The following is a 19879-nucleotide window of genomic DNA, read 5'->3' on the forward strand; positions in this document are numbered from 1 at the left end:
AATACATTTGTTTAGAAGGGAAAAGAAAAACGTAGGTGTTAAGTAGCCATTCTGTTCCTACATGGAGAGGATAGGCAAATTTCCCTTATAAGCCTCTTGTATGAACGTTCGAAGGGATTACCATTTTCAGGTTTATGGGAATTTGATCTCTAATGGGCAGTTTATCCTTGGGGGTAAGTGGCTTGAAGAAAGTGAAAAGCATTTAGGTAATGGGATGAGACAAGCTATGCTTGTCCAAATTTCCACAATTTCTAATCTCTATCTCTTTCCAACACAGAAATCACAAACATAGATTTATCTTCCAAAAAGGTGATAAAATCTGTTGCACCAGGAATGCTTACCTCTCAGACTTGATCACTCAAAATTCTGATAGCCTTCAAGATGAAGAATTGGAGTTGGTCCCTGCTGAAGATCCTGATGCTTTTTATCCTAGTAAAAAATCCCATGTTTTTGAAAAAGATATCCGGCTATGCAATGGAGAGATATTTTTCATAACAAATGTATGTGCTGAAAGAGAATCACACCATTCCTACTTCCTTGCATAATTTTTCTTTTATGAATTAATGAAATATATTCAAATTTTGGATAGGTCAAGAAAGCAAAGTAATGAAATTGTCATTTTGCATCTCTTGTCTAGCAGATCCTAGGGGTTGAAGGGAGAAAAGTAAAAAACACATGACTAAGTCTGGGAAAATTTAGGGTAAGGGTTAGATTTCATGATATTGTGAGATAAAAGGGTGTTAGAGCCTTATTTCTTCTTTGTGGTTCTAAAGCTGGTAATTTCTTTTTGGGTCATGGTTTCCTTATCAACAAAATGAGAGTATTATTCTAGATCACCTCTAAGGTCCTTCTGAGCTCTAAGTTTATAATTCTGTGACATTAAGATAGATAATTCTAAAGTATTCTATTTTATATATCCATGTTGTATAGATGACTAAATTTTACTGAAAAGAATCCATCTGAAAAAATAGGATTATTTTGCCTAAGAAGGGGATGGTACAATGGGGATGGTAGAAATAAGTCATGGTGTGAAAAATTAAATTTATGCCCTCCAAATTAGTAGGGGAAACAGGTAAAATCATTTTTAAAAATTACTTCAGCTATCAGAATTGAAACTTAAGTTTCAGGGTTACTTTTTTTGAGTTTAAAATATTTGGTGCAAACCTATTTCTTTGCTCTTGTGCTCTCTGAATAAAATTTTACAGCTAATGTCTTGGATATTATTTTATGTTACATATTATGAAGATTAACTTTGGAATTTGTGTAAATAAGTGTTCTTTTCTTTGGTTATAGGATGTGCAGAATAAAAATGGAAGATTTTTGACTATTAATAATATGGCTGGCTTAGAGGTTACTGTAGACTTCAAAAAATTAGCAGATATTTGTCATATAAGGCATGCTTGGGCAAAAACAATTCATACATTTCAGGTAAGATACAACCTTTGCAAGCTATTTGATAAAAATAGCACAGGACACAGTTGTAGTGTGTGTTGTGATAACTTCTGAGCCTTAGAATTATTGTTGGTTTTTTTATATATGAACATTTTAGGGGAAATTATTTCTTTATTTTCTTTATTTTTTTTAAAAATTTTATTTAATTAGTTAATTTAGAATATTTTTGCGTGGTTACAAGATTCATGTTCTTTCCCTCCCCTCCCACTAATCCCCTCCCATAGCTGACGCACAATTTCACTGGGTTTTACATGTGTCATTGATCAAGACCTTTTTCCATATTCTTCATATTTGAACTAGGGTGATCATTTAGAGTCTACATCCACAATCATATCCTTATCGGATCATGTGATCAAGCAGTTGTTTTTCTGTGTTTCTACTCCCACAGTTTTTCCTCTGAATGTGGATGTCATTCTTTCTCTTATGTCCCTCAGAATTGTTCTGGATCACTGCATTGCTACTAGTAGAGAAGAAGTCCATTACATTTGATTATACCACAGTGTATTAGTCTCTGTGTACAATGTTCTCCTGGTTCTGCTCCTCTCGCTCTGCATCACTTCCTGGAGGTTGTTCCAGTTCACATGGAATTCCTCCACTTTATTATTCCTTTGAGCACAATAGTATTCCATCACCAACATATACCACAATTTGTTCAGCCATTCTCCAATTGAAGGGCATCCCCTCATTTTCCAATTTTTTGCCACCACAAAGAGCGCAGCTATGAATATACTTGTACAAGTCTTTTTCCTTATTATTACTTTGGGGTACCAAACCCAGCAGTGCTATGGCTGGATCAAAGGGCAGGCAGTCTTAGTGTCCTTTGGGCATAGTTTGAAATTGCCTTCCAGAATGCTTGGATCAGTTCACAACTCCACCAGCAATGCATTAATGTCCCAATTTCATCACATCCCCTCCAACATTTATTATTTTCCTTTGCTATCATGTTAGCCAATCTGCTAGGTGTAAGGTGATACCTCAGAGTTGTTTTATTTGTATTTCTCTGATTATAAGAGATTTAGAATACTTTTTCACGTGCTTATTAATAGTTTTGATTTCTTTATCTGAAAATTGCCTGTTCATGTCCCTTGCCCATTTATGAATTGGGGAATGGCTTGATTTTTTTGTACAATTGGTTTAGCTCCTTATAAATTTGAGTAATTAGACCTTTATCAGAGGTTTTTGTTATAAAGATTGTTTCCCAATTTGTTGCTTCCCTTCTAATTTTGGTTGCATTGGTTTTGTTTGTACAAAACCGTTTTAATTTAATGCAATCAAAATTATTTATTTTACATTTTGTAATTTTTTCTAACTCTTGCTTGGTATTAAAATCTTTCCTTTTCCAAAGATCTGACAAGTATACTATTCTGTGTTCACCTCATTTACTCATAGTTTAGAATTAGTTATTTAAAAGTAAATATAACAGACTTGTTTCTTTTCTCCTTGGTTTGACACATTTTAAATCTAATAGTCATATTACTCATAAATTACTAAGAATTTCTTATATCTTCACTTATTTCATTGACTTACACCCTTTCAATTAAAATGTTAAGATAGAAACTGTTGTCAGTGTGATTTAGCAGCTGGCTAGGTTTAATATGTAACAAGATGTTAGGTTGACTTTTTCATATAGTAAGATTGAGGTTGATTTTATCATGTTGATTGGAATTTAGGACTCCTTTTACCTTCAAAGACTTCTTATCCTTCATACCCTAATGTATTTTGTGATCCATTGACATTGATCTTCTTGCTGTTTTTTTAAACAAGACATTCCATCTTCCAGCTCCATTTTATGCCTGGAATCTCTCCCTCTTCAGTTTTGAATCCTGGCCTCCTTGGCTTCCTTCAGGCACCAACTAAAATTCTGCCTTCTATGGGAAGCCTCTCCTGATCTTCTTTAATGTTAGTGCTTTTCCTCTGTTAATTATCTCCAGTGTAACTGATATATATCTTTGCTTGTACATGGTACTTTCATTACACTCTGATATCTTTAAGGGCAGAGACTTTGTTCCCCCTTTCTTTGTAACCCTAGCACCTAGCACAGTGTCTGACACATAGAAGATGTTTAATAAAAACCTTATTGATTGACTGGTTATTAATAGATTACTTAATTTTTTCCCCTGGAGAACTTGTCCATATCCTTTGATCATTTAATTAGTTGGAGAATGATTCTTGTATGTGCTTATACTATAGTACCCAGAACTGAATACTGAATTCCATATGTATTCTGACCAAGGATTATCTCCTCCCTCATTCTTATGAGGGACCCTTTTACTTTCTCCATGTTTTGTTTTGTTTTTAAACCTATCCCTTCTATCTTAGAATTGAGACTAAGTATTGTTTCTAGGACAGAAGAGCAGTAAGAGGTAGGCAATTGGGGTTAAGTGACTTGCCCAGGGCCACAAAGCTAGGAAGTATCTGAGGCCATATTTGAATCCAGGACCTCCTGTCACCCAGCCTGGCTCTCTATTCACTGAGCCACCTAGCTGTCCTGCTTTCTCTATATTTTAAAGAATTAAAAAATTACAAAATGCTCAGATTAACAAAATAAAGAGATCTCAAATAACCAAGTCCCAGAAAAATCAATTTGATAGGCACCAAATGAACTCTTTAAAATTTCTTTAAAACACTCTAAGACCAGATAGATTTACAATTAAATTATATCAAGCATTCAAAGAACAATTCCCGAATTATACAAACAGAAAGAAGTAAGAAATGATGCCATCAAGCCAAATTAGTTCTATGATAAATTGGTCTTGATAATTAAAACAAGGAGAAGAAAAAATGAAGAGAAAAAACCTTATAAACCAATATTCCTAACAGACAATGATGTAGAAAATGTTAAGATAATAGGAAAGATGCTACAACAGCATATCAGAGGGATCAAATGCAATGACCATTTGGATTTATGCTAATAATGCAAGATTGGTTTAACATTAGGAAGAATATAAACATAAAATATCATATTAATAACAACAAAATATCACATGATTTTGTCAATAGATACAGAAGCACTTTTGACAAAATTCAACATCCATTTCTATTAAACACCAAAAAAACAGGAATAAATGGACCTTTCCTTAATATGTTAAATAATACCTATCTAAGATCAAGAGCCAGAGGTAATGAGAATAAATTTTCGTAATCTTTCAAGTAAGATTATGGGTAAAACAAAATATCTATTTTCTATTTGATATAGTACTAGAAGTGCTAGAAATCTCATTCTCAGATACCACTTTCTATATAAATGATAGCTATTTCTCCCCCTACCCCCCATCTCCTCTAGGAGAACACAGCCTCTGCCTCTATGACCTTCAGCTTCTTGATTAAAATGTCATCACTTTTTTGATTCGTCCTGGCAGTGCAGGATAGTCAACAGAAAGCAGCCTGAGAGTCAGAAAGACTGAACTTCCAGTTCTGCCCTTGACCCATGCTGTCTTAGTGAGTCTGGACAAAGCCTTCATCTCAGTGCGAGGCAGCTCTCTTTGTTGCAGAGAAGGTACTGACCCTATTGCACTGATGTAGGGATTTTACCCATTCAGGGCTTTCCCTGTATGCTAGTTACAGGTCTGATTCTTTCCCTTTCCTATCCTGGTAATCTCATTTCTGTCCAAGGGAAGCTTTACTAAGGCCTGGGAAGTTCTCTGTTATTTCTTGGGGTTGTGAAGCAGGAAGCCTGATGTGCTTCTTGTCCTTAGGTTAACAGATGGCTATCTCAGCACCCAAGCAGGGAATCACCAGCTCTTTGCTTCTCTTTCATCCTTCTCTGGGTCATTCCTAAAGGACAAGTTAGTGCTTCCTCTTCAATCTCTTCAGCTCCTTCCTGTTCAGGAAAAGCCATAGTTTGTCTTTTAGCTCTGAGTATTGGCTTTCCCTGGCCTCCCTCTTCTGGGTGATTTTTTTACTCTCCATCTTCCTGGCAAGGGTCTGTCTCTTCCACTTGATTGGTTTTTTCCCCATTGTAGCTTCTCTTGCTTTTTGGTTTTTCTTCCTTTTTTCCTCCTTTAAAAAAAATTTCTTGAAACATTCATGTTCTACTAATCTAGAGCATGGGGAGGAATCCTGTATTCTCTTTGCTTTTCCATAAGGGAAATTGGTCCCTCCTTGGAACATAATGGCAGAAATGCAAATATCTTGTGCTTAATGTTAAAATCTCCCCTTTTGAAAAATACATGTACAAAAATATTCATAGCTGCGCTTTGTGGTGGCAAAGAAATTGGAAAATGAGGGGATGCCCTTCAATTGGGGAATGGCTGAACAAATTGTGGTATCTGTTGGTGATGGAATACTATTGTGCTCAAAGAAATAATGAACTGGAGGAATTCCATGGAGACTGGAACGACCTCCAGGAATTGATGCAGAGTGAGAGGAGCAGAACCAGGAAAACTGTAGCATCCCAGGCATCTTAGCATCTTGGAAGTATGATTGATGTATTGATATTGTATCCTGTATATGCATTTACCAAACACATGGTCAGACCTCTTAATGTTCATTGTATGGAAAGGGACAGTCCAAAGGACTAGTATAGGAATGGGCAAATTCATGGGCTGGGCCTTGAGGCCCACACTGCCTTGGCTCAGAGTACTATTTATTTGCAAAGCTTGAGTAGATTAGGGCGTTGACATCCATGCCTGGGCTCATTCATCTGCAAATCTGCAAAGTGCCTTTTGGATTAATCTCCTCCTCCTTGATCTTGTCATTGTCAATTCAACCAATGTTAAGACCTATGCCATGTTACCTTTGGGTTGATCTCCTCCTAATCCACATTCCTAAAACCTCCAATAAATACTGGGGAAAAGGCAGGAATCTCTTCTTCCCTCCTCTTCTCTTACACTCTTACTTCCTTGTATCTTCAAACTGCTCTGTCCTACCTTTTGCTGTTGTTCCTTGCGACAAAGTCGCCCCCATACTTCCTATTTATGTTCAGTCTCCCTTGATTATAGGAAGTATTAAGGAGTTGGTACTCCCCACCTTTTCTCTTTTTCCCCATATTTCCTTGGAGTTCGCGTTACTCCCCATATCTTCTAACTCGTTGTCCTTGAGTCTTTATTATTCTCCCATTTCCTTAGTCTCCCTTCTCCATCTCAAGTTATTACATACACATAAATAATATAGGGCTCCTGTGGGAGTTGCTATAAAAAATTGTACACAGAGACTGATACACTGTGGCACAATCGAATGTAATGGACTTCTCCATTAGTGGCAATGCAGTGATCCTAAACAACCTGGAGGGATCTATGAGAAAAAACATTATCCACGTTCAGAGGAAAACCATATTCCAACAACATGGAAATAGGTTCTGATCAAGGACACACGTAATACCCAGTGAAATTGCGTGTTGGTTGTGGGAAGGGTTGGGGTGGGGGCGAGGAAAATAATGTGATTCTTGTAACCAAGGAACAGTGTTCTAAATTGACTAAATAAATTAATTTTAAAAAAATCTCCCTTTTGTTGTGCTGATGGATATTTTTAGTCTTAAAAAAAAAAAGCTGGGATTTTTTCTTTTAGCCAATCCTTTGCCTACCAGAAGCCTTTGCTGTTAGTGTCTTTCTTCTGCTGATGGTATGCCTGTCTCAGGTTTCTCCCCACTCCACTCCATCCTTCATTTGGCCACCAAAGTGATTTTTCCAAAGTTCAGGTCAATAAACTTCAGTGGCTGCTTCCTGCAGCCTCTAGGATCCAGTCCAAATGCTCTGCTTGACATTCACTTCCTTTCTCACCTCACCCCTTTTCTCCCACCTCATTCTTACACACTCTCAATTATCTTGCATATATCTTGTTGGCACATGTTTTTTCTGTTGTCTCCTGCCTTTAGACTGGGAGCTTCTTGAACAGGGACCATTTGTTGCCCTTCATGGACACCTCACTGCTCACCCAATGCTCAGTAGCACATAGTAGGCCTCAACAGCTCATTTTCCCCTCTTAGTAATCCGACAGCCACACTCTACCTCCCTCCTGCCTGAACCAGGCTCCTATCTACCTACTCTAACCATTGATTCTGCCCATTAGTTTAATTAATTTATTTTTCCTTACTTGCTTTGCCATTATCTTCTCTTGCTTATGACATTCTCTCTTAGATCCTTTCAGAAACCTCTGAACCAAATCAGGAAATAGAATCTGAACCTGCAAGTTTTCCTCAGTCTCATCCAAGTTGCTAACCTCTTCATGTTTATTCTCTGACCTGGCCTTTCATAAGCACAAACATCTCCTAGATCACTTCTTCTCTGTCTCATGCTTTGCCTATAATCTCCCAAGGAGGAACCCAGTTCTGAAATCCCAGATTGACTCCAGATGTTATCTCTGATGCTTTAGCTTTGTTACCTTTAAGAAGATAGTTTTCTACATTTCCCAGTCTACTTGCTGATTATATTTAATATTTATACTAAACTAACTTTTTTTTGATAGAGAGCTGGCCTCAGATACAAGAAGACTTGAATTCAAGTCTCACTTCTGGGTCATTAGCTTTGTGACATTGGATAAGTGAATTAACTTCTTAGAGCTTTTGGCAGCTCTAAAAAGATAAATTGGCAACAAAGCAGTGGCCTACATTGATAAAGGGAGTTTCTTTATCCATTAAATCACAGGGCCAGTCTCCATCCCCTGATTATTTTCGAGTCCATAAAATTAATCCAGTGGAGTTTTAGAAAGGAATGAAATTACAGATTGATTTTTTGGTTTTCCTTGGACTCCAGGTTTACCTGAAAACCCTTCCTACTGTAATTTTTAATTGGAAATTTTCTTTCAGGGATCAGAAGAGGACACAGTGGTCTATGTCACTGGAAAAGCCGGTCGACAGCACTGGCAGCATGTTTACACGGCTATAACCCGGGGTCGCTCCCAGGTGTACGTCATAGCAGAAGAGTCCCAGCTCCGGAAAGCAGTGAGGCAAAGCAGTTTTCCCAGAAGAACTCGTTTAAAACATTTTTTGCAAAGGAAGTTTGCTGATAGCTATGCATTTCCAAAGGAAGCATCATCCCCTTCCACAAGCCATGGAGAAAGTAAGAGCTACAGCACCCAACCTACAGCAACTCCCTCAGAGCTGCTCTTATCTGGAACTGTTGGAAACACCTTTCTTGAAATGCGTGGCTCTGAAGATAAGGATGTGACATTAATTACTAGAAGAGGAGAAAAACTGTTTTCATTTGAGGAAACCGAGGAAGATCCATTGGAGTTAAGAGGTACAAAGAGAAGGACCACAAATGACTGTGAAAGCCCAAACAAGTTACTTCTGGTAAGAGGCCCATTAGTCAACTTCAGTTTTTTTACTAATGTTGGTGCTTTTCTAAATGCACATTTCCTGCAACAGGAAGAGTCAGCACAGTGGAGTGAATAAAGGAGCAGCTTTGGATTCAGGTCCTGCCTTTGGCACAGATTGGCTGTGCAGGTGGTGTGTAATTTTATTAAATCAAAAATAGTAGGGGGAAAAGATGGAAAAATAGAGAGAAAAGATGGGAGAAAAAAGAGAGAGCTACAGGTTACTTTCCTGTTTGCTCCATTTAGCTGCTCTTCTTTGGCCATCATTATAATATAGTGGGAAGTCCAGCCAGCAACAAACATGGAAGAGAAGAGAGCAAAATCCGCTCTTGCCTTAGTTTATCAAACTTTTTATCCACCCACTAACTCTCACCAAAAAAAAAGCCAACCGTGGCTTTCTATTTTGCCTGGACCGTCTAGGGGTGTGTGCAGGGGACATCCTCCCTGCCCCTTCTGGTGAACTCTTGACTCTATTGCTGCCTTTCTCTGGCTACCATTCTATCCTTGTGACCCTTCACATAATTCTCACCTCTGGGTCAAATTCAGGCTCATGCCAGGTGTGAGGGTAGTCAATAGGAGATGACGTCACCTGCTCCACTCCAGAAAGGGGGAAGGTAAATTTCCTTGGCATGGGTGGCAGGGGCCATGGGCATGACCCCTGGCTTACTGGGGCCTGGGGGATAGCTGAAGGTGATAAACACTCTGAGGCTGGCTATGAATGACAGAAGAGCTTGCACCCTGCTTTGGGAGAGGGAGTTTTCACACTAAATGATCAGATTAGGTCATAAAGGAAAAAAAGATGTTCTTTTCTTTTCTTTGTTTTGTTCTTGTTTTGATTTATTTAGTACATATAATTTCATTAGTTCACTCAATGCTTAATTGTCTTTCCCTACCTTGCTTGTTCCTATGAAGGGCATCCTGAATCCTTCATCCTCCCACCCATCCAAATTGTTGCTGAGGCCTGTTGATCACATCTCTCCAAGGCATCCCTTTCTCTTCTCTGGTACTGCCACTGCTCAGTCCCAGGGTGTCATCACCTCATTCCTGGATTATTGCTTGAGGCTTCCTTCCTCAGCTCTTTCTCCACTCTCCTTTGTTCTTCATTCAGCCACTAACCTGATTTACCTAACATGGGGCTCTGATCCTGTCTCTCCTCTACTGCTGTAAATGGTTGGAAGCATGACAGCTCATCACTTCTGGAGCTGTGGTTGATTACAGCCCTGATCAGAACCCTTAGTCTTTGAAAATGCTTTTGTTTTGTGGTCTTGGGTTATCAGTTATTCTAACTCTGCCTCACTTCAGTCTGAATTAGTTCATATAACACTTCCAAGGCTTCTCTGAGTGCATTCCTTTCCTCATCTCTGAGGCTGCAATAATATTCTGTAACATTCATATGCCATAATTTGTTCAGCCCTTCCTCAGTGGATGGACAACCACTTTGTTTCCAGGTCTTCGCTATAAAAGAAAGTACTACCTAAATACTTTTGTACACCCAAGTCTTTTCTTTATTTTTTGTTTTTTGTTTTTATCTTTTTCATATATTCTTAGGTATGGTATTCAAAGTATATGACTTTAAGGGTATTGAGTTCCAAATTGCTCTCCAGAATGGTTCAATCAAATTTTACCTCTGCCAGCTGAATATAAGGCTCTCACACCTCTTCCAACAATTGTCATTATTTTTTCTGATCTTTGCCGTTTGATGAATTTGAGGTTGAAACCTGAGTTGCTTTAATTTGTGTTTTTCTTTATTAGTGAGTTAGAGCAATTATTTTTTCATTATTTGACCATTTGACCAGTCTATTAGAGAATTTCTTGTTCTTAAATATCTTAGACATCAATCATTTGAGTTACTTGCAGTAAAAATATTTTACTAGTTAATTGTTTCTCTTCTAATTTTAACTGCATTAATTTCCTATATTATTTTCTTAAAAAAATTTAATCCTCTTAAAATGGAAAGGATCTGAAAAGATCACTTGCTCATCTTGTCTTTTTCTTGTTAGCAACTGCATATAATTTCTTTGAAGCCCCTTAGACATCCTGAATCATTACTTCCATCTAAAGGCAGCAAAATATAATAAGAAAAGTGGATAAAGTCTATTCCTTCCTTGTTCTTTTCCTTTCCATGCAGATATAAATTTTCTATTGAAATATTTGGCCTTTTTCTATAATCAAGATGTTGTTTTTATAACCTGCTACATGGAACAGATGAGCCAATTCCAAAGGTTAAGGGCTTTTCTGAAACTATCTTGTTTCTTATGCTCTGGAATTTGTCTAGATGGCAAGATGGGATTTAAGGTACCCAGATATCTTCATCATCCTCCCATCATCAATTGATGGTACCTGAACAAGAGGGATTTTGGCTTTGAGTTTTATTCTTCTGAGAGGTAGTGTTATAGAGTAGCTAATGAGTTAGCCTTGAATCTAGGAGGACTTAAACTGGCTTTGAGGATGCCTTTCTATCTCTGCTAGTTTATCCTTAAATGTAATGGACCTTGTTCTCCATGACTGTGATCACTGAATAAGCAGGTAGAGAATAAACCTTGGAGGTAAGGAGAGAGATTCAGGCTGGCCAGATAAATTAGAGCATCATCTGCATAGACATAATATTTGTATTCAAGGGAACTGATGAGATAACCAAGTGAAACTGTATAGAGGGAGGGAGGGAGGTAGTGACCCAAGAGTGAGCCTTATGGACATTCATGATTAGTGGGGTGACCTGAATAAAGATCTTGCAATGGAGCTGTGAGAAGGGATGCTGTAGCAATGGAGGAGAACCAGGAGAGAGCAGTGTCACAAAAACCTTGAGTGAAGAGTGCCAAGATGAGGCTGGCTAATTGTCACAAGCCTCAGAGGTCAGGAAGGAGGAGAATAGAGAAATTGATTTGGCAGGGAGATCACTGGTACCCTGGGCCAGAGGAGGGAACACTGAGGTCCAAAGCTAGGCTGCAGAGTTCAAAGGAGTAAGAGAAAAGCCAGTAGAGACATCACCTAGCCTTTGAAGATAGTTTAGCTAGAAAAAGTAGAGACATGCCCTGGCATGCTAGCTGGTGCGATGCACATAGTGAGGCTCTTTTAGACTGGGGAGACACAGGCATGCCCGTAGGAAGTCAGGACACAGTGAAATGTAGGGATGTGGAGGGCTGTCTTGGAGAATGGGATCACCTGGACTTGGCAGAGGATCATCTCCTGTGAGACTTGTGAAGAGTAGAGTGGAGGCAAGTATCTTAGTGCCTTGAGATGAGAATAGGGGAGAAAAGGGAGCCTTTGAAGTATGGCCCCAGTTCTTCCAGAGAAATGATGCAAGTTTCTCCACTGAGCAGGGGAAAAGCCATGACAAGTTTAGAAAAACTACTGTGGTGAGTGAGACAGTGAGTCCATTAAGGAAGTATAAAAGGATAGCCATGCCAAGGTGAGGGCCTAGTAGAAGTTTATAGTATAAACTTTTAGTGGAACCAGTTAGCACTGTTTTGTGATTTTTCTCTATCATTTAGTAATGTGAGAGCAAAGGCAGCAGACACTGGGAGTAATTTAGTACTAACAATTGGCAGGGCATGATCTTCAGTAGGATGAGGGGGCAAAGGACTTGAGCATAGTGTAGAGTTAAATTATAAATGATGGCAAGATCCAAGGGTATGAGCATCTCTGTACAGGCGAGATAGGGTTGAGGAACAAGTCATAGGAGGAAAGGAAATGAAACTAGCATTTATCATTGGCCACTATGTGCCAGGCACTGTGCTAATTACAACTGTCTTCTCATTGGATCCTCACAACAATCCAGCAAAGTGGTGCTGTCTCTAATAGCCCCTTTTTACAGTTGTGGAAACTGAGGCAGACAGTGATCAAGTGAATTGCTAGCTAGTAAATGCCTGAGACCATATTTGAACTTGGATCTTCATGACCCCATGCCTAACACTCCACTCTCCCTATTTCACTGCCTCTAGGTAGGTAAGTAAGGAACTGTGAGGTTAGGGCACTGAGGGAATATCAACACTTGTGTTAAAATCCCCTAGTATGAGGGCAGGAGTTGAGAAGGAGAGAGATTAGAAAGGAACTGAACTCACTGAGGAATGAAGGAAAAGTTTCTAGAAATCACCAGACATTATTGGTTGGGTGATAGATGTAGATTGAATTAAACTCAAGAAGAGAGATCATGGGAGAGGGAGGAAGGAGTCTTTCAGCTCCCTCACTCTGGGATGGGAATATGAGTGAAAGTAGAGCCAATTCTAGGGAGAGTGTCACCATCACAGGGCCACAAGATGGAAGGAGGAGGATTAAAGAGAAAACTAGTTTGTTAACTGTGGAGTAGAGCCTGGTGGGAGGCGTGAAAGAGGTATTGATGGCATTGGTTTGAGGATACTACAAACAAGTGTGAAGCTTGGATTTTGCTCTCCCCTGTGTGAGTAGGGAGCCAAGGATTGAGGATATGAAAACGCAACTAAAAAATCTCAATGTGAAGAGAGAAGTAAGATGGGATAGCATCCATTAGGCAGAACCACTTGATAGCAAAAACTTTCACCAGAGGTGAAATCAGAGACCATTTACTTTTACTCTTGCATTGTGTAGAATGAATATCCATGCATAAAAACAGGATTATTGCTGTCTAGCTATCACATTCCCTGACTATTCTGGCCATATTTGATTATTGTATTTATTTATCAATAATGAAGTATCTAAAGAGTAAAGTTACTTTTTTGGATAACGAGTTTCTTTGATTGAATTAGTTAAAATAGTTACTTAAAGAGCAATAATAAAGAGATTTTTCTAAAATAATGAAGTATGTAAATCACATTGCTTTCACCAAACATTATTGTTGGCATTTTAGTGAGAGTAAAAAGGTTTTTTTTGTTTTTGTATACTATTATTTATAAATAACTTTGAAATAATTGGTTTTTTTGTTTTTCACATCCTGTCCTTTCTATTGTCTATATTTCATAAGGTACATAAGTAGAGTAGCATAGCTTGTGTATTTTTATATAGCACAGATTTTATTTATGAATACATTCACAAATTAGAGGTTTATGTTTAAAAATTATTTGATTGGAGTTGCATGAGAAAAAAGAGTTTGGAGATCATGAATGATTATATTCATGTTCACTCTGTTAAGCATTACAAAAATTTTTACCTTGGCTTATAATTATTAGTTTTAGCTCACAACTTTAGAGGTTGAGGCTGCCAGAAAGGAAACTGCTTAAGGGGAAGGAGGGGGAAATCAGATTTCGTAATAAATATGGAAAGTTGATTTAACTTTTGTGGCATTAACATTATTTTCTTTTTGACAGGGGGAAGAAACATCTCCACTTGTATCTGCCAGATTTCAAAATATGACACTGAAAAACTTGACTCCCAAGCAGCTTTTCAAAACTACCGGAAGGGAAGAAACTTAATTTATGGTTGAACAAAATGATTACAATATATTTTTATCTTTGATGAGGAAATTGATTATCAAACTATGAAGGTGAACTTAACCAAGAATTTTTGGATTTTACAGAATCTGATGTAACATAATGAATGTCATGAAGCAGTGGCTTTTTTAAAAAGTGAAATTTAGTACAAAAATCAATCTTCTAACTTTATTTGAACATTTTCATATTTTTAGGATCATGGCTTAATTGGCTAGCATAATTATGGTCAATGTTTGGCTATCTTTGATAATATGGTTTAGTTATTAGATTAGCACAGAAAGTTAGAAATTATGTGGGGGTGTTGACCATAGAGTTTTAAAACAGACACATAAGAATTGTTTTACCACAGGAATGTTGCCTCCTTTAAAAAATGATTCAACTGTTGAGGCCACACACTTCTCCAAAACTATGCCAGAGCTTTTCTTTGGATACTGCCTTGAGGATTTGTTGTTATGGTCTTCTGAATGTCTAAAATAATTGCTAACTTCTTTGTGGTTGGATATTTTTAAAAGAGTGACAAAATCTTTTGGAGCCAAAACTGGTGAGTCAAGAAGCTGATCAGCCTGTGGGTAATGCTACTTTTAGTAGGTGAAACAAAGGGTGACCTTAAGCTGTGCCTCAAGGCAGTGTCAAAAATGGCATTCAAAAAATGTTTTGAGGAAAGGTTTTAGAATGTATTGTAAGATTCTTTTCTTCTACCCCAAATGGACAATTACCTCTGGAATTTTATGTTTCTTTAGGCGAATACAATTAAGTTTATATCTCTTAGGCAGCCTTCATCTGATGTTGTAAGAGAAGATAACCCCAAGAACATGTTGGGAAAAGCTAGTCTAGGATTAGAACATGAATCTTGAATAAATAGATACAGATTTTTAAAACATTTCTTTAAAAAAGAGTGTTATGTGACTGTTTCTATGGTAGAATCATGTATTATACCATATAATTGCTAATGTCTTAATATATATTATGTAAGATATAGATCTAGTTAAAATCAAATTTTAAAATATCGGAAATTGTTTGGATTTTAGACAGTTTACAATAATAGAATATAATTAGAAAAGAAGTCTGATATCCACTCCAACCCCTAGCCTACCCCTAGTGATAATTATCATCTAGTATTTGCTTGAAAATCTTAAGTAAGGGGAACCATGTAAGACCTTCCATGGGGGGAAACCTTCTCTGTGCCTCCGCAGGTAGCTCATTGCACTTGTGCATGATTAATTATTAAGATGTTTTTATTTACAAGTCTAAATGTACCTCTCTCCAACCTCTTCCTCCCTTGTTGCTAATTCTGTCATTTCTTATCCAATACAGCTCCCTTAAGATATTAGACAGCTTTCGTGTCCTTTCTAAGTCTTTTCTTCAGCAGGGTAAATGTTGAAATCCTCAGTTCCTCTTTTGATCCTTATAGGGCATGACTCAAAGTTCTTCAATATCTTGCTTATTCGTTCCTTTGGATACACTACAGTTAACAGTGTTCATTCTAAAATGTATTACCTTGGTTTTATTTTTTTCTTCATGTGAATGGTTTTCAAGTCAAAATTTCCAGTTATTTACTGACTTCGTTGATTTAAAAAAACAAATTCAGGTCGTCACATTTATTCTAATTAAATTTCATCTTTGTTGGTTTTGATTCATTCACTGTTTGGATTCTAGATTAAATTCCATATGATATTTACACATCCAGAAAGTCAAGAATGTGGATAATTTGTGTTCATTTTAATAGAATTTGACTAGATAAATTAGATGCTTCTGTATAAAAGTTGCTAAAAGTGTGTTGTGCATTGCAGATAGTAAGTGCTTAATTGTTGGACTGAATTGAAAGTGAAAAAAACCCCACAGCCTTTCATGGTCAAAATAATTGCCCTTGTTAAAAAAAAGATGGCATAGTAGTTATACTTGTTTTCTGTCACTTCATGGTTTACCATCACAATCTGTATCATATAAAGTACTTGGACAGACTAGATTTTTGGAAGTCCTGAATCATTTTAAAAGATTTCTGTTTTTAAACCTCATTCACTTAAATGAAACTGTCAATCTTGTTTTATGTCTGATTTGTGTTCTGCAGCATCCAACCAAAATGGATTTAAGTCTCAGATAGTTTATACTCAATACCAGACTTTGTCTTTTTTAAATTACTGTTTATTCCACTGTGTACAGTTTGTTTTTTTTTTCATACAAATTTGCAACAATTCTGAGTTCCCAAAAACCATACATAGACGATAAATATCATGCTATTAAAGTATTAAATTTGTACAAAAATACTTTACAGTTTAATACTTGTTTGTTACAAATAAAAATACATATTTAAGTGACTCATGATTCTTTCAAACATCATTCTACTTGAATTTTCTTTTCTTGCCCTGGCAGTGTTGAATGAAGAAAACATTTGTGTGTGCACAAAAGGAAGGTGAGCTTTTTCATGAAAAAAGGGTAAAGAAGATAGTGATATTTTGTCTTTAAGTGGTGTTTAAATTTTTAACCTAAACCAAAGGGGTTAGAAAATGACTATTTTGTTAATGAAGGTCCTACAGTCGATATATAGATCTAGTTAATTTTTAATATTTAACAGATAACAGTTATTACCGTGACTACTCAAAATATCTGAACAACTGAAAACAGTTGCTCAGGAGGATAAGAAGCAATTGTCACCATTTATTGCTTTGAGGGGTGGTAGGAATTGGCAATGCATTTTGTAAAATGTATTTACAATCTCTATAAGTGGCATGGCTCAGAACAAAATAGATTTCAGTGGAATTTCTAAGTACATGTGCTATACGCCCCTCAATCTGTCAAAACAACATATATAGTGATATGGATTTGATTTGCCTGGCATTAAGTTTGCCTCATTTGAATACACTTTATTCTTTGTTACAGGTATTTAAGTCTTTTTTTTTTTATGAAAAAGGGAAAATGAATTTAAAAACAAACCCTCAGATTGAGTTTTTTGTGGACTCTAGTCCTTTTTTCAGAATTTTTCAGCTACTTAAGGGAAAAAAAAAATCCCCATCCTTTAAAAAAAAAAAAGTTACAGATCGCAAGACATGACCTGTTAAGTATTTTCTTGCATAGGGAATAACATACATCCTAGTAATTGTTCCTATACTTGGGCAATACATTTTACCATCACCTACCACAGCCTCCTACGTGCATGTATGTGGAAATACTTTAATAAAACTTAATTTTATATCTGTGCCCCTCCCATTGTAGCAGACCAAGAGTTCACAAAACACTCCCCATAATAAAGCTAAATTTACAAAGAGCCTTGTTCATACAGTTTACTGTTAGGTTAAGACCCAGTAGCCAGCTGGTTTAAAAGTGAATTATAAGATACTATCATAAAGGATAGTTTAGAAAATGAGATTTGTTTTTCTTCTCAAAACTAGTCATATTAAGACGAAAGTATGAAATTAACCTTTTCAAAGATCCTTTAGTTTATTAATGGGAGGGAAGAAAAGACTTACCTACTTTATGCTATCTTTTTTTGCTCTATCATTGGGCTTGGCCTGCCATTTTTCATAGTGGTCACCAGAAAAACCTCCAATTTTAAAAGAATAGTGAATATGAGCCATGAGAGACATTTAAAAGCCCCTGTGCTTTACAGTTAATGCCACATGATTGATCTGTGCCTTAAATGTCACAGATATCTTAAAGGGATTTTTTTTAGCACCATGTATATATTGTCCTTTGTTGTTTTATAAAAATCTTTGCTATAATGTATTAGTGGGTTCTCGTGTCTCTAGACTACCACCATGTCCAGATTGTTGAAAGAAAGCTCTGTTCTGGTCACCCCATTCTCCACCCGGTAAAGTACGTTGTTGATCTGGGACTACCTTCTGAGAAGCCAGGGGGTTTCTGCTAATAACCAGGTCCAACTTATTGCCAGATTCTGCTATGAGGGGTACGACGAGGCAGCAGTCAAAATCTCTTGTACGGACGTGATTAACCTGAAAGGTCAAGAATGTCAGTTTTGACTTACTATTTGAGTCATAAGACAACACAGTTGAACCCCAAACATACAACTTTGAGATGAAACCAAAAGTTATTTTTAAAATGTGGAGACAGAAGAAAGCAGTGCAATGGGTATAAAAAAGGAGAAAGTCTGAAGACAGAAGGTGTTACAGTGGTGGTAAGTACCTCCTTCCAAGGTACTAACAATCTCTTAATTGTTAAATCCAGTGGCTGTTTCTCATTCCTTATCTTTAAAAAAAAATCTCATCAGCTTTTGTCTCTGTAGACACATCACAGTAATATAGACAAACTGGCCTTCTCTCTCTGTTCCCCACCCACGGTTTTGTACTGGTCATCCCTTGTGCTTGAAATATATTCCTTCCTGACCTGCTTCTTAGATTTCTTCTTAAAAAAAATCTTACCTTTTGTCTTAGAATCAATACTGTGGGGAGCAGCTGGGTGGCTCAATGGATTGAGAGTCAGGCCTAGGTTCAGATCTGGCCTCAGATACTTCTCAGCTGTGTGACCCTGGGCAAGTCACTTAACTCCCATTGTCTAGCCCTTACCACTTTTCTGCCTTGGAGCCCATACAGTTTTGACTTGCAAGATGGAAGATAAGGATTTAAAAAATAAATTGGTTCCCAGGGAGAAGAGCAGTAAGGGCTGGGCAATGGGATTAAATGACTTGTCTAGGGTCACACAGCTAGGAAGTGTCTGAACCTAGATTTAAACCAAAGACCTCCCCTCTACTCCCTAAGCCACCTAGCTGCCCTGTAGCTTGGATGCTATCTTCTGTGTGAAGCCTTTCCTAACTCTCTCCCAACCACTTGTGCCCTCCCTTGCAAATTACTTTGTTTTTAGAGGGTGTGTATATTTATTAACTTTATATTTATGCTGCATATATTAAGTTCATTGTGAGTAGGAGTAGCAGCCTTTGTACATGTAGCCCCAGTCCCCAGACCAGTTCCTAATTGGTATATATTATTTGTTGGCCAATGGAATGATTGACTAACCCTTCCAGGTACTCTTCTTGCTTTTTATGTGACAGTGCTGTCTCCTGTTTCTCCTATCTATTTGGTTGTTCTTTCTTGGTTGGCTCAACTGGGTTCTCATCTGTGGTCCAAGCTGTGTAACCTGGCTCTGTCCTGGATACTTTTCCCTCTCTATATGACTTTCTCTCTTGATTTCATTGGCTTTCATGGGTTCAACCATCTCAAATAATTCCCAGAATTACATATTCAGTACTTCTTATCTCCCTGAATGCCAGTCTTACATCCTCAGGTTTCTGCTAAACTTTTCCATTTAGATGTCTCATGGATGGTTTGTATTCACCTGGTCCAGAATAGCACTCATGATCTTCCTGTCTCTCCTTCATATTTTTTGCTTTCTGGTGACACCATCATTACTGAAGTTTACGACCTCAGTTCTTCTTTGGCTGTCCCGTATCAATCAGTTACCAAATTTGTGGGTTCTTCTACCTCCATGCTATTTCTCCCATCTATCCTGTTCTCTTCTCAAATGGCAGCACCCTATTTAAGGCCCTCATCACTTCCCACCTGGCCAACTGCAATAATCTCACAATTGGTTTTCCTAGCTCAAGTTACTCCCCTTTCTTTCTTTCCAATCTATCCTCCACACAGCTTCCAATATTAAAAAAAAAAATTAGAGCACAGGTTTGAACAACTGGTTTTCCTGTTCAGACTCTTCAATGATTTCTATTCTCCTTAGGATAAAAAATAAACTCACTTGGTTATTTTGAACCCTTGAAAAAGGTTTTCCTTCTAGACTTTTCAATCATTCCCCTTCCAAACCTGCCAAATCTT

General features: G+C 37.4%; 2 protein-coding genes across 12 annotated transcripts in view; one reads left to right on the forward strand and one right to left on the reverse strand.

Annotated features, from left to right (window-relative positions):
* Positions 1-15798, forward strand: part of HELB (DNA helicase B) — a 43429-nt gene extending 27631 nt beyond the window's left edge. The window contains exons 10-13 of the mRNA XM_056798431.1: positions 278-500; positions 1294-1428; positions 8195-8680; positions 13983-15798. Coding sequence (XP_056654409.1) covers positions 278-500; positions 1294-1428; positions 8195-8680; positions 13983-14087 — 949 coding nt within the window. The 3' untranslated portion in view covers positions 14088-15798. The remainder of the gene's footprint in view (positions 1-277; positions 501-1293; positions 1429-8194; positions 8681-13982) is intronic.
* GRIP1 (glutamate receptor interacting protein 1) overlaps positions 15744-19879 on the reverse strand; it is an 808853-nt gene continuing 804717 nt past the window's right edge. For 4 of the 11 annotated variants that reach the window (XM_056798430.1, XM_056798415.1, XM_056798416.1 and 1 more), the window contains one exon: positions 15744-18052. In XM_056798430.1, coding sequence (XP_056654408.1) covers positions 17816-18052 — 237 coding nt within the window. In that variant the 3' untranslated portion in view covers positions 15744-17815. The remainder of the gene's footprint in view (positions 18053-19879) is intronic. The other 7 variants (XM_056798417.1, XM_056798419.1, XM_056798421.1 and 4 more) reach the window with 3 other exon arrangements.

This window comes from Monodelphis domestica, chromosome 5 (assembly GCF_027887165.1).
Source record: "Monodelphis domestica isolate mMonDom1 chromosome 5, mMonDom1.pri, whole genome shotgun sequence".
Taxonomy (NCBI): Eukaryota; Metazoa; Chordata; class Mammalia; order Didelphimorphia; family Didelphidae; genus Monodelphis; species Monodelphis domestica.